The sequence below is a fragment of the Salmo salar genome, chromosome ssa26 (genome assembly GCF_905237065.1).
Source record: "Salmo salar chromosome ssa26, Ssal_v3.1, whole genome shotgun sequence".
In the NCBI taxonomy this organism is placed as follows: Eukaryota; Metazoa; Chordata; class Actinopteri; order Salmoniformes; family Salmonidae; genus Salmo; species Salmo salar.
Window position 1 is genome coordinate 3,424,386 of NC_059467.1, and position 13,919 is coordinate 3,438,304.

At 43.1% G+C, this 13,919-nt stretch overlaps 1 protein-coding gene across 3 annotated transcripts in view; it reads left to right on the forward strand.

Annotated features, from left to right (window-relative positions):
• cep120 (centrosomal protein 120) overlaps positions 1-13,919 on the forward strand; it is a 62,080-nt gene that overhangs the window by 16,230 nt on the left and 31,931 nt on the right. For 2 of the 3 annotated variants that reach the window (XM_014174901.2, XM_014174904.2), the window contains 10 exons: positions 1,103-1,300; positions 1,525-1,749; positions 1,972-2,212; positions 2,538-2,712; positions 6,005-6,154; positions 10,921-11,133; positions 11,292-11,388; positions 11,755-11,916; positions 12,035-12,124; positions 12,378-12,470. In XM_014174901.2, the coding sequence (XP_014030376.2) occupies positions 1,103-1,300; positions 1,525-1,749; positions 1,972-2,212; positions 2,538-2,712; positions 6,005-6,154; positions 10,921-11,133; positions 11,292-11,388; positions 11,755-11,916; positions 12,035-12,124; positions 12,378-12,470 (1,644 nt within the window). The remainder of the gene's footprint in view (positions 1-1,102; positions 1,301-1,524; positions 1,750-1,971; positions 2,213-2,537; positions 2,713-6,004; positions 6,155-10,920; positions 11,134-11,291; positions 11,389-11,754; positions 11,917-12,034; positions 12,125-12,377; positions 12,471-13,919) is intronic. The other variant, XM_014174903.2, reaches the window with a different exon arrangement.

A 13,919-nucleotide genomic window follows, 5' to 3' on the forward strand; every position in this document is an offset into this window, starting at 1 on the left:
ACAATTTTATGATTATTTTCATCAATCCGATGGGTATTTGTTTAGCAAATTTTACTATCATGTGGGCTACAAGCACTGCTAAACAGCAGCCTCTTGCTAGGTGTGAATTAAAAGGTAACTACACCCAAATATCAAAATTTCTCAGATTTCTTCCAGACCTCAAAAGCGGTCTACTGATGTGGTTTAAGTATTGTTGTGCATTTGGAACATCCATTTTAGTTTTTCTATAATAATAAAAAAAAATTAAGTGGATTTTGAAAGCGAAAACATAAAACAAATGGTTAAATGGAAACCTTATTTTTCAAGATAATGTGGGCTATGTGCTTTTTTTCTGTTTTAACCTCTTGAGCTGACGGCCTTGGAGCGATTTTTGCGTACGTCAATGCCTCGATAAAGTATAAAGAGGGCCATGAAGACTAGACTAGGCTTTCGAGTGGTGCCGCGGTCTAAGGCACTGCATCTGTGCTAGAAGCATCACTACAGACCCTGGTTTGATCCCGGGCTGTATCACAACCGGCCGTGATCGGAAGTCCCATAGGGTGGCCACAATTTGCCCAGTGTCGTCCGGGTTGGGGGGGGGGAGGGTTTGGCTGGGGTAGGCCGTCATTGTAAAATAAGACTTGCCTAGTTAAATAAATAAAAATAGGCCACCACCTTCTGCTACTCTATATACTTATGGAAAACACTGAGAATTCAAAGAATACCGCAATGTACACTAATGCTGAAAATATTAACATAAACATTAGTCAAACTTGACCCCAGAATTTGAATATAAATTCAAAACAATAAGTCATGACTTTACGAAGGATTACCTGCTGCATTCAAACATAACCAACCTACTGCACTAGACTAAACTTGACTTGCGTCATCTGTTATCACTTGGTATTAAGGGATACACATGGTAATGCTTTCACTGATTGTATATAAAGGAAGATAGTTCCTAAATAATAGTGCTTGCTTTGTTATCCAACTGATCTTGTCCTTTGTCATCCTGTGAACACCGTTCATTGCTGCTCGCAGATAGATTTAAATATGTATTCTGAAGCTCATGCCGGTATTGCAGGTGTGCATTGACAGTGATTTGTTTGCTTGTGTATTTCAGTTGATTCCCAGTACGATGAAGCTGGTCGGTGAAGGGTCTGAGTTTTTCTTCTATTATACCCTGCTGGGTAATGACATCACCAGTGAACCTTTCCAAAACCTGATTAGCCCCAGCTTTGAGCCAGAGAGGGCCTCGGTCCGAATCCGCAGCAGTGATCCAGTTCTACTGGCCTTTCTCAGCCTGCAGCCCAGTCTTCAGGTGCTGTGCTATCTGTCATGCTCTCACATGCTAACACAACGCAAATAGTTGCTTTGCTGGAGTGTCAACAAAGTCTGGTGTCATTATCATTTGATTTTTAATCAGATATAACATGACTCCCATAAAATGGTGACAGAAATATTGCAAAAAAGTTTCCTTCTTGCCATCAATGGAATCCGTTACACAGAGACACTAGTGTTTCATAATCGTATGTTTTGTCACAGGTCCACCTCTGCTGTGGGAACCACTCCCTTGGCAGCACAGAGGTCTCCCTGGCTGGCCTGGCTAAGAGCAGTGTGGACCTGGAGAAGCAGGTGGCCACAGTGGAGGGGGCCTTCATCCTCCAGCCTCCTAACCGAGCCAAGCAAAGCTTGCCTCCTGTCCCCATGGATCTGCAGCCCACTGTGGGGGTGTCCGTCACACTCAGGAGAGAGGCTCTCACTACTCCGGTAAAGAAAGGCCTACCTGACACATTGAGCTAATCACGGTTACTAACCTACTGATCTAATGTAATAGAATGTTTAATACCCTACTGCTGTAGGGCTCAATTACTTGGTAACTGTCTCTGATGTTGGTCGTCTCGATTTTGCATCATTGCAAATGACCGGAGGAACACTTTGATAAACTTTGACAGAGGTGGTTTCTCTCTGTCTCTCTCTGTGTGTTGGTAGGTGGGAGCTAATGCAGAGGGAGGAGATGGTCCTCTGATTCCACTGAAGACCGGGACTGTGGCGCACGTCCTCCCTCCATCTCCCCCTGCTGAAAAGTGGCCCCGAACTCCCTCACCTGGCATAAAGTCCCCCATTAAATCTCCCACGTCCCTAGCTGAGTCCCCTCCCAACCCCCTCACAGAAAGCGAGGCTGACAGCCTGCAGGTAGAAGCTGCCTTGCAGGCTCAACCTCTCCCAACTGGTAGGTGTTTGTTTGAGTGGGCTCTCATTCACATTCATTTGAACATTTTAGACCATTCCATTGGTCCTAAAGGGAAATCTCTGGGAGACGCAACACAAATGTGCCCCGTCTCAAGGGTTTGGCAGTAAAACCTGACCGCTTTAGTTCCACTTTTGGGAACCAACACAGAAGGCACACCCACCACACTTCCTCTAAAGGCTTCTTAGTCCCCGGTTAAGCTCAAGAATTATTCCATTTGAAAAGCTGCCGTTGCCTCTGAACAAGAAAGCCAGGATGAAAAGCACTAACATGTCTGTGGTTGTGTCTGTCTGACTTGGGCCTCCAGGTTCGGTCCTTTCCCCGTGCCAGGTGGAGGACGAGCCTGAAGGAGGCCTGTCCTCGGTCAGCGTCTCCGCACCAAAGATAGCCATCCCCTCCTCGGCACATCACTACTGTTTCTCCATGGACCTGCGCAGTGTCCGCAACCTAAACCTGGGCTTCCCCGTCAGCTGCACACTCCGGTAGAGTGATCATTACAGTTTTTGCTCTGTACTGAAAGTGCTCTATCCTGAAAACTTAACTGCTGAAATGCACAATTTTCTAGGATTGTATTAACAGTGGACTAATGAAAAAAATATTGAAAGATATTTGTGTAGTATTCCTTTAACAAGCCTTTGGTTTAGTCCAGTTATTCCCCCCTTCTTGGCACATTTTGAGATCTCGTTTTATCTCTTTATTTTTCTTGAAGTGTCCACTTTGATTCAGCTCGAAAATGTACATTCCATTCCTCCAATCATTCTTTCATACCACAAAATGTAAGCCACGTTACCATGTGGGTCATTCCAGCAATTCGGGGCCTTTCGAGAAGTGTAACTTGGTCAAAGAAACGTTTGCTTTCACAAAATGTTTACATTCTGGGCTCTATTTAACAAGCCCTACAGCAATGGTAAATCTTAGCGCTGGTGGTAGCGTTATAAGTTCAGGGGTTCGTCAAATCTTTTTGCTACTTTCACAACTGGAATTATGGGCACAGTAGCTGGCGCTGGTGCGAATGAGCTGGGTTTTGATGAATTAACAAGTTGTGGGTATGTCGAGGCTTGGCCCCTCACTAGCCAATCCGAACGTGCTCAATGGCGTAATACAGTTCTTTCAGAAAGTATTCACACCCCTTGACTTTTTCCACGTTTTGTTATGTTACAGCCTGAATTTAAAATTGATTACATTTATATTTTTTTGTCACTGGTCTACGTTGAATGCCCCATAATGCCAAAGTGGAATTGTTTTTTGAAATTCATATATATATATATTTATTTATTTATTTATTTATTTATTAGTTTTTTATATATTTATTTAATAGTTTTTTATATTTTTTTATTAGTTTTTTATATTTATTTATTAGTTTTTTTTATATTTATTTATTAGTTTTTTTTATATTTATTTATTAGTTTTTTTATATTTATTTATTTTTTTATATTTTATATATTTTTTTACAAATGAAAAGCTGTAATGTCTTCAGTCAATTATTCAACCCCTTTGTTATTGCAAGCCTAAATAAGTTCAGGAGTAAACATTTGCTTAACAAGTCACATAACAAGGTGCATGGATTGACTCTGTGTACAATAGTAGTGTTTAACATGATTTTTGAATGACTACCTCATCTCTGTACCCCACACATGTAAGGTCCCTCAGTCAAGCAGTGAATTTCAAACACAGATTCAACCACAAAGACCAGAGAGGTTTTCCAATGCCTCAAAGAAGGGCACCTATTGGTAAAAATAAAAAAAGCAGACATTAAATATCCATTTGATCATGATGAAGTTATTAATTACACTTTGGATGGCGTATCAACTCAAAGTCACTACAAAGATACAGGCGTCCTTTCTAACTTAGTTGCCGGAGAGGAAGGAAACAGCTCAGGGATTTCACTATGATGCCAATGTTGACATTAGAACATTTAGAGTTTAATGGCTGAGTTAGGGTTATAGGACATTGTAGTTACTTCACAATACCTATCTAATTCACAGAGTGAAAAGAAGGAAGGCTGTACAGAATACAATATTCCAAAACAAACACTAAGCCACTAAAGTAATACTGCAAAAATGGTGGCAAAGCAATGAACTTTTTGTCCTGAATACCAAGTGTTATGTTTGGGGCAAATACAAGCATAGTGGTGGCTGGTTCATGTTTATTCGTATGCTTGTAATCATTAAGGACTGGAAACTTCTTCAGGATAAAAAAAACAAAACATAATAGAGCTAAGCACAGGCAAAATCCTAGAGGAAAACCTGGTTCAGTTTGCTTTCCACTGGCACTGGGAGATGAATTCACCTTTTAGCAGGACAATAACCTAAGACACAAGGCCACAATAACACTGGAGTTGCTTACCAAGAAAACAGTGGATGTTAGTTTTGACTTAAATCTACTTGAAAACATATGGCCAGACCTGAATGTTTGTCTAGCAATGATCCACCAATTTGACAAAGCTTGAAGAATTTTGAAAGGAATAATGGGCAAATGTTGCACAATCCAGGTGTGGAAAGCCCTTAGAAATGTACCCAGAAAGACTAGCAGCTGTAATCGCTGCCAAAGTGCTTCTACAAAATATTGACTTGGGTGTGAATACTTCTGTAAATTAGATATTTCTGTATTTCATTTTTAATAAATTGGCGAACATTTCGAAAAACGTTTTCACTTTGTCATTATGGGGTATTGTGTGTAGATGGACCCCCCCCCAACCTATTTAATCAATTTTGAATTCAGGCTGTAACACAACAAAATGTGGAATAAGTCAAGGGGTATGAATACCTTCTGAAGGCACTGTATAGCCAAGATGCATGATTTATGAATGGCAAAGATTTGACTTTATTCAGTCAGTTCGTCACCTTTTCTAAACTAGTTAACACTTGCTGTTCAGTTGTCAAGCAAAGCACAGCAAATAGCCTATGCACCACGACTCTGCGTAGCTAAGTGGATTTCGACTCATCGTTAACACAAATACTCTCCCTGTAATGAAAAAACGATTTCAACCAACCACAGCACACACAAATTGTCCTGGGAGGCGGGACAGACGGCAGACTGCATTTCCCTGTCATCATTCGCTTTGTGACTGACATGCGAATGCCTATCTTATCAATAGATCACTAGAAGATGCACATCATTCATTCTAGCGGGAGAGGGCTCGACGGATTAGTGAATTGAAACTTATTCAAACGAAAAGTAGCCTGGTTAATTTGAAGTGGAAAAATAGCAGGTGGAAAATTTGTCTAATGGCACTAATGGAAAACACTGCCATATTAAAAATCTGATCTATTGAATTCTTCATGTGGTCTATTTTAAAGGGAACTTCATTTAAAGCTGCAATATTTAACTTTTTGGGCAAACCTGCCCAAATTAACGTAGACAGTTATAGAATTGTCATTCTCTCTGAAAGCAAGTCTAAGAAGTGGTAGATCTGTTCTATGTGTGCTCTTTCTGTGCTTCCCGTTCTTAAGTTACATTTTTACTTTTACTTTCGGTTTTGTACACAAGCTGAAAACACAATTTTTTCGGTTATTGATAAGATATTTCACAGCAGTTTAGATGGTAAAATTATTCTCTACACTTGCTTGCTTTGTCACATAAACTGAAATTAGGCATGCTATTAGAATTTTAGCAACCAGGAAATGGCGGAGTGATTTCTGCAAATTGCACCTTTTTTTAACATAACAGGCTTTTAAAATTCTATATTGTTACACAATTTCTGCTTCAAATATCAAAGGGACGCAAAATGCACTTTTTTTTGTGGAAAGACCCAAGTATTTTCTCTCGTTCCAGGTATGCGTACCAGTTTTTCGGGAGTGCCGCCCCCATCATGACCAACCCCCCAGTGGAAGTGAAGAGGAACATGGAGGTGTTCCTGCCCCAGTCGTACTGTGCCTTTGACTTTGCCGCTCTGCCTCACCAAGTCCAGGACACCTTTCTCAGGTGTCTTGTCACATTCTAGAGGAATACGTGAAGCATGCACTTTTAGGGGCTTGTTGTGCGTACTTGTTTCATTGTGCCAAAGGGGTGTTTTTGACCTAGCACTAACAAATCCAGAATCTAATCAATTGCTTGATTAGTTGAATCAAGTGTGTTAGTGTTAGGGCAAAATCTGAAATGTGCACTCCTTAGGGTCCCCAGGATCAGGGGCCTCATTTATCAAAGGTGCGTGCGCACCAAAACACACTCTAAACCTTGCGTACTCCAGTTTCCACAAAGGTTGGTATTTGTACATTTTGAACTTGAAGAAAGTGTGCGTATCTCCATGAACAGCTCAGGCCTGTTAGTGGTTGATCAATTGTATTACAAGCAAATATTATTATTTTGGGGGTAATGTAAGTGTTTGATGCCTTTGAATTATAATGATGTTAACGGATGCATTTGCCATTGGTAAGGAGATTGCATAGCAGCATGTAGTCTAATATGTTTCTTTTACTTGTATTATCTAGGCCTAAATCATAATCATATTGCAGGACGGGTTTATTCCCGCTACACAACAAATATTAGGCTACCATTTAGCCATCGCTCATTCAATAGCCAACCATGCTACCATTTAGCCATCGCTCATTCAATACCCAAGCATGCTACCATTTAGCCATCGCTCATTCAATACCCAATCATGCTACCATTTAGAAATAAAAGTAATAAATAATTAAACCGCATCAGTAAAATAACAATAGCGAGGCTATATACAGGGGTTACCGGTACAGAGTCAATGTGTGGGGGCACCGGTTACTCGAGGCAATTGAGGTAATATGTACATGTAGGTAGAGTTATTGAAGTGACTATGCATAGATAATAACAGAGTAGCAGCAGCGTAAAAGAGGGGTCTGGGTAGCCCTTTTGATTAGCTGGAGTCTTATTGCTTGGGGGTAGAAGCTGGTAAGCCTTTTGGACCTAGACTTGGCGCTCCGGTACCGCTTGCCGTGCGGTAGCAGTGAGAACAGTCTATGACTAGGGTGGCTGGAGTCTTTGACAATTTTTAGGGCCTTCTGACACCGCCTGCTATAGAGGTCCTGGATGGCAGGAAGCTTGGCCCCAGTGCTGTACTGGGCCGTACACACTACCCTCTGCAGTGCCTGAGGCCGAGCAGTTGCCATACCAGGCAGTGACGCAACCAGTCAGGATGCTCTCGATGGTGCAGCTGTAGAACCTTTTGAGGATCTGAGGGCCCATGCCAAATCTTTTCAGTCTCTTGAGGGGGAATGGGCTTTGTCGTGCCCTCTTCACGACTGTCTTAGTGTGTTTAGACCATGATAGTTCCACTGCAGCCCCGTCGATGAGAATGGTGGCATGCTTGGTTCTCCTTTTTCTGTAGTCCACAATCATCTCCTTTGTCTTGATCACGTTGAGGGAGAGGTTGTTGTCCTGGCACCACACGGCCATGTCTCTGACCTCCTCCCTATAGGCTGTCTCATCGTTGGTGTCATCATTGTCATGCTGAAACAGGAAAGGGCCTTCCCTAAACTGTTGTCACACAGTTGAAAGCACAGAATCATGTAGGAAGCACCGAATCATTTAGAATGTCAGTGTATGCGGTAGCGTTACTATTTCTCTTCACTGGAACTAAGAGGCCTAGCCCGAACCATAAAAAAACAACCCCAGACCATTATTCCTCCTCCACCGAACTTTACAGTTGCCACTATTTATTGGGGCAGATTGCGTTCTCCTGGCATCCGCCAAAACCAGATTTGTCCGTTAGACTACCAGATGGTGAAGCGTGATTCATCACTCCAGAGAACACGTTTCCACTGCTCCAGAGTTCAATAGCGGTGAGCTTTACACTTCAGCCGACGCTTGGCATTGCTCAATAGTGATCTTAGGCATGAAGCTCCCGTTCTTGTGCTGACGTTGCTTCCAGAGGCAGTTTGGAACTCGGTAATGAGTGTTGCAACCGAGGACAGATGATTTTTACGAGCTACAGCACTCGGCGTCCCATTCTGTGAGCTTGTGTGGTGTACCACTTCTCGGCTGAGCAGTTGTTGCTCCTACACCTGTCGGCAACGGGTGTGGCTGAAATAGCAGAATTCACCATTTTGAAGGGGTGTTTACATACTTTTGTATGTATAGTGTACATGACGACTAACGAAAATACGAGCCAATTGAATTCCACTAAATAATGCAAATTAACCTATAGACCGATGAGCATGACCTGTCAAATGTATTTTCTGTTTTGACAGTTAACTGATCAACGGTTAACCGTTAACATCCCTAGTTCGAATCGACAATCAATCACTTGTTTTAAACAGTCACTGCAAAATGTTTAAACATTCCAATCAAATTTGCCATTTCGAAACTGTCATGGCCGAAGTTCCAACATTTCCAAATCATACAGCATTTTTGCTTCCATAAAAGGTGAATAGAGGGTGTATTCCAGGTGGGGTTGTGGGGTTGCTTGTTCACAAGCACACGTGTATATTATGGCTATAATTTATGATTGAAAACATGCCTATATGCTGCGCACGCAAATCATAGAATCTCCACCTACACCAGAATTTTAAATGAAATTTAGTATGCACGGTTGGTAAATGAGGCCCCAGGATTGGGAAACACTGGCTAGTTGATGGTTGTCTACTTGTTTCATTTTGGTTGTGTACTAAGACAACTCAAGGTTTCTTTCGATTTACAGTGCCTTCGAAAAGTACTCAGACCCCTTAACTTTTTCTGCAGTTTGTTACATTACAGCCTTATTGTAAAATGGATTACATAAAAAAATAAGCAGCAATCTACACACAATACCCCATAATGACAGAGAAAACAGATTTTTAGACATTTTTGCAAATGTATTCAAAATAAAAAACGGATACCTTTATGTAAATAAGTACTCAGACCCTTTGCTATGAGACTCGAACTTGAGCTCCGGTGCATTCTGTTTCCATTGATCATTCTTGATGTTTCTATAACTTGAGGTCCACCTGTGGTGAATTCAATTGATTGGACATGATTTGGAAAGGCACACACCTCTTTTTATACAAGGTCCACAGTTGACAGTGCATGTCAGAGCAAAACCAAGCCATTAGGTTGAAGGAATTGTCTGTAGCGCTCCGAGACAGGATTGTGTCGAGGCACAGATCTGGGGAAGGGCACCAAAACATTTCTGCAGCATTGAAGGTCTCCAAGAACACAGTGGCCTCCATCATTCTTAAATGGAAGAAGTTTGGAACCACAAGACTCTTCCTAGAGCTGGCCGCCCAGCCAAACTGAGAAATCGGGGGAGGAGGGCCTTCAGGGAGGTGACCAAGAACCCGATGGTCCCTATGACAGAGCTCTAGAGTTCCTCTGGAGATAAGAGAACCTTCCAGAAGGACAACCATCTCTGCAGCACTCTACCAATTAGGCCTTTTATGGTGTCCAGTGTCCAGACAGTTCTCTTGGAGTTTGCCAAAAGGCACCTAAACACTCTCAGACCATGAGATACAAGATTCTCTGGTGTGATGACCTGAATGCCAAGTGTCACGTCTGGAGGAAACCTGGCACTATCCCTACGGTGAAGCATTATGGTGGCAGCATCATGCTGTGGGGATGTTCTTCAGGGACTGGGAGACTAGTCCGGATCGAGGCAAAGATGAACAGAGGAAAGTACAGAGAGATCCTTGATGAAACCTGTTTCAGAGCGCTCAGGACCTCCGACTGGGGCGAAGTTTAACCTTCCAGCAGGACAATGACCCTAAGCACACAGCCAAGACAACGCAGGAGTGGCTTCGGGGCTAGTCTCTGAATGTTCTTGAGTGGCCTTGCCAGAGCCTGGACTTTAACCCGATCGAACATCACTTGAGAGACCTGAAAATAACTGTGCAGCAACACTCCCCAACCAACCTGACAGAGCAGGAGAGGATCTGCAGTGAAGAATGGGATAAACTCCCCAAATACAGGTGTGCCAATGTTGTAGGTTTATATCCAAGAAGACTTGATGCTGTAATCGCCTCCAAAGGTGCTTCAACAAAGTACTGACTAAAGGGTCTGAATACTTATGTAAATGTGATTAAAAAAAAAAGTTGATTAAATTAGCAAAAATTTATTCAAACCAGTTTCTGCTTTGTCATTATGGGGTATTGTTTGTAGATTGTGTGTGGGGGGGGAGATATTTAATACATTTCAGAATAAGGCTGTAATGTAACAACGTGGAAAAAGTCAAGGGGTCTGAATACTTTCCCAAGCCACTGTAAATACCCATTAATGTACACCTTTTTTTAAGAGGAATTTATCTTTTCAAAATTACATATGATTGATTAATCAGGCCACCATTCTGGTGTGTTCAGACAATCAGGCTATGTATGGCCACAAGGAGAAGGGGTGAATTTGCCCCTAATTGCTGATCTTGGGTCAGTTTTCCCCACTAATGGTTGTTAGGATTGTGGGAGGTGAAGCTGATTTTAGATCTATACCAAGGGGAAACTTCACGCTGGAGCCCACCAGAGATTCTAGTCTCACTGTGCTTGGGCGGCAGGTAGCCTAGCGGGTAGGAGTGTGGGCCAGTAACCGAAAGGTTGCTGGATCGAATCCCCGAGCTGCCCCTGAGAAAGGCAGTTAACCCACTGTTCCCCGATGACGTGGATGTCGATTTTAAGGCAGCCCTCTGCACACTTCTGATTCAGAGGGGTTGGGTTAAATGCGGAAGACACATTTCAGTTGAATGCATTCAGATGTACAACTGACTAGGTATCCCCCTTCCCCTTTCCCTTGTTAATGGATTTTTCTCCTTGGTGTAGGGTACCCCTAGTGGTGGAGGTGTGGCACAAAAATACCAGCTCCAGAGACATTCTCCTGGGCACGGCCAGCATACAGCTGTCCCACCTCTTGACTGCAGAGAAGAGCCGCTTCCTGGGCCCCATGGGCCAGCAGCACTGGAGGCAGACCTTCTCCGAGAGGATCCCAGTCATAAAGGCCCAAGGGTTTTCAGCAGCAGGGACTGGGCATGCAACGTATAGACTCTTGGAAGATATTATCATCAGTAGTAGTCATGTGTGGCTGCAGTTCTATGTATGCTTGCTAGATGGCACCCTTGACTGCTTCTTGACTGCTTGGTTGAGCTAGTGTTAGTACGGTGTGAAACAACTTGCGTGTGTGTCTTCTTCCACAGGCCCAGTGAAAAGGTGGCTGAGCTGTGCTACGTCACAACCCTGGAGAACCTTGGTTTAGTCAAGGTCCAAGATATCGTCATGTCTGAGTCCTCCCAGGTACAATGTGGCACATGCTGTATGTTTGTACACAAGTTGATGCTTTTAGATTTGTGCACCACTAATACTGTAATTCACTGTTTGAGCTGTAGTGAGAGAGCAAGTAGAATGATCAGGGCACATTGATAAATCATCTTAGTAGGTGCTGTTCTAGGATCAGGTCTTCCCTGCCCATGTAATCAGATTCATACTAATTTTAAAAGGCCAAACTGATCCTGGATCAGCACTTCTACTTTGAGATGCTTTGTGTATACAGACTGGTCAGGGCCCATATTTATAAAGTGTCTCACAGTAGAAGCGGGCGGATCCAGGATCTGTTTGGCCTTTTTAGATCATAGTAAATAACATGATCTTGTATTGTGACAGAATGGGTATCCTGTGGCACAAACGACGGTGCCAGCTCTGCGACCAGCTCCTCCCAGCAGTGCAGGCGGAGTCCCCACCGAGCCCCGCGAGACGCTGGAGTACAGGGCTGCCCTGGAGCTGGAGGTGTGGAAGGAGATGCAGGAGGATCTCTTTGATGACCAGGTGGCTATACTGCAGTGAATGTGTTATTGTAGCAATTCCATTGATGCCTTTTTGTTTTGGTACAAACGTCTGTGTGTGTGTGTGTGTGTGTGTGTGTGCGCGCGCTCACCGTCCTCAGCTGAAGAAGAAAGAGCTGGGCCACATGCAGGCGCTGGCCGAGGAATGGAAGAAGAGGGATCGGGAGCGCGAGTCTCTGGTCAGAAAAAAGGTGCACAATTACTGCCTTTACTGATATCAACAATGATTCTGTAATGTATTATACTAGGAGTAGGTTGACGTTGCCCCTAAATGCTGACCCTGGGTCAGTTTTGCATTTCCCCCCCAGTAATGGTTAAGGTTTTGATTGGGCAAGGGGAAGATGATCCTAGATCTGTACCTAGGGGAAACTTCACTCCGGAGCGTTATACTACTTTTCTTATGGTCGTTGTGTGACAGATGGCCCTTATGTGATGTGTTCCCAGGAGGTAGAGTACACCATCTTGGAGGAGCAGCTTCAGAAGATTCTGGCTGACCTGGAGAAGAGAGAGAAGCATTTAGGCCATGCAGAAATGGAGGTTGGTTTATTTAATATTTTTAAAATGTAAACATTCCAAGGAGAGCACAGGACGCACAGTGTAATGTACGGCATGTATAGTCTTACAAATGTGAAACTGCACATGCGCTGGGTGCAATCTGACTGCCTGATACGCACGCACGCTGTAGTCACCCCAAATATATATATATTTGGGGGATAGTTGCACTACGTAGAATACCGTCATTTAAAGTGTAGCGATACCGGCTTCATCAGTGAGGTGACTACAGGGTGCGTATCAGGCAGTCAGATTGCACCCAGCGCATGTGCAGTTTCACATTTTATATATATAACATTTTCCATAGTGTTGTTCAACAGAGATCTGTTAATTTATTTTGCCTTTACAGGAATTTGTCTCGCATTTAAGAGCAGAGTTGAAACGACATTAAACCATCAACATTTACAGACAACATGACATATAACGACCACATAAAACAGAGCTACAGATATAAAGTATGTAGAGAAGATAATGGAGCTATATATTTTTGACAATTAACAATCACCAAAATATAAACTAAACAGTCCTTGACAATCTAAAATTCGCAAAATGTCATGTGTGGAGCTTGGCGCTAGGGGGCAGAAGAGGACCCCTCAGTTGAAAGTTGTCCCCTCAGTTTTAGTTTCATGTTCATGTTTCATGGACAGAGCACCTATGTGTTGGTGGGCAATGGAAAGCCACTGGGGCAGTTGGGTATGACTCCTTTTGGGTTTCCATAAAAAGCAGGGAAAAAAACAAGCTTCACTTAGTGGTTGTTCAGGCAATGTCTGAGAATGCTCTGTAGGACTTTCTTTTTATGTCTCTGACTCACTAGTTCTTAAAGAAACCAACAGTGGCTGCCCTGTGCACTGGAGAAACCTTGAAAAGGCTAATGGATCAAAGGTGGGCCGGACACCTCGCTACAGTGTCACTGGTTGTTTAAAGTTGTGACAGCATTGTGAAGTTCCTCTGACATCGAATGCATGGGTTCGTACAACACAGAAGTAAGACTTGAGGCTACAGGGCTGCTGAAGGCGGTGACTGAGCCAGGCTTGAAGTTTGTAGCCACTATGGTGCACAGTATCCTCAGTCTTCTCGATCCTCCAAACAAATTACTAGAGGCAAAAGCAATGGATCTACACTGGCATCAAAGTGGTCCGCAGTGCGTTGGAGTGCATCGAGAAGTTGAGGTGTGACAGAGTTCTAAGTCATTTGGGCATAGTGCAGTGCTAATGCTGTCATTGGTGAAATGTCCGAACGATTTAGCAAACGCAACAGCGAACTGCTGGAGGACCTTTGTGGCCTTGACCCAGAGAGTCTTTCTAGATGTGAAACCATTCCCCTTTTGTTTACTGTGTTTGTTTCGTGTTAATGTAAGTAGCCTAAATATAGATTGTCATTCCTTTTATCAATCTGATATTTAGTTTACTAGGCCTACTACTTGGTACCGCTGTT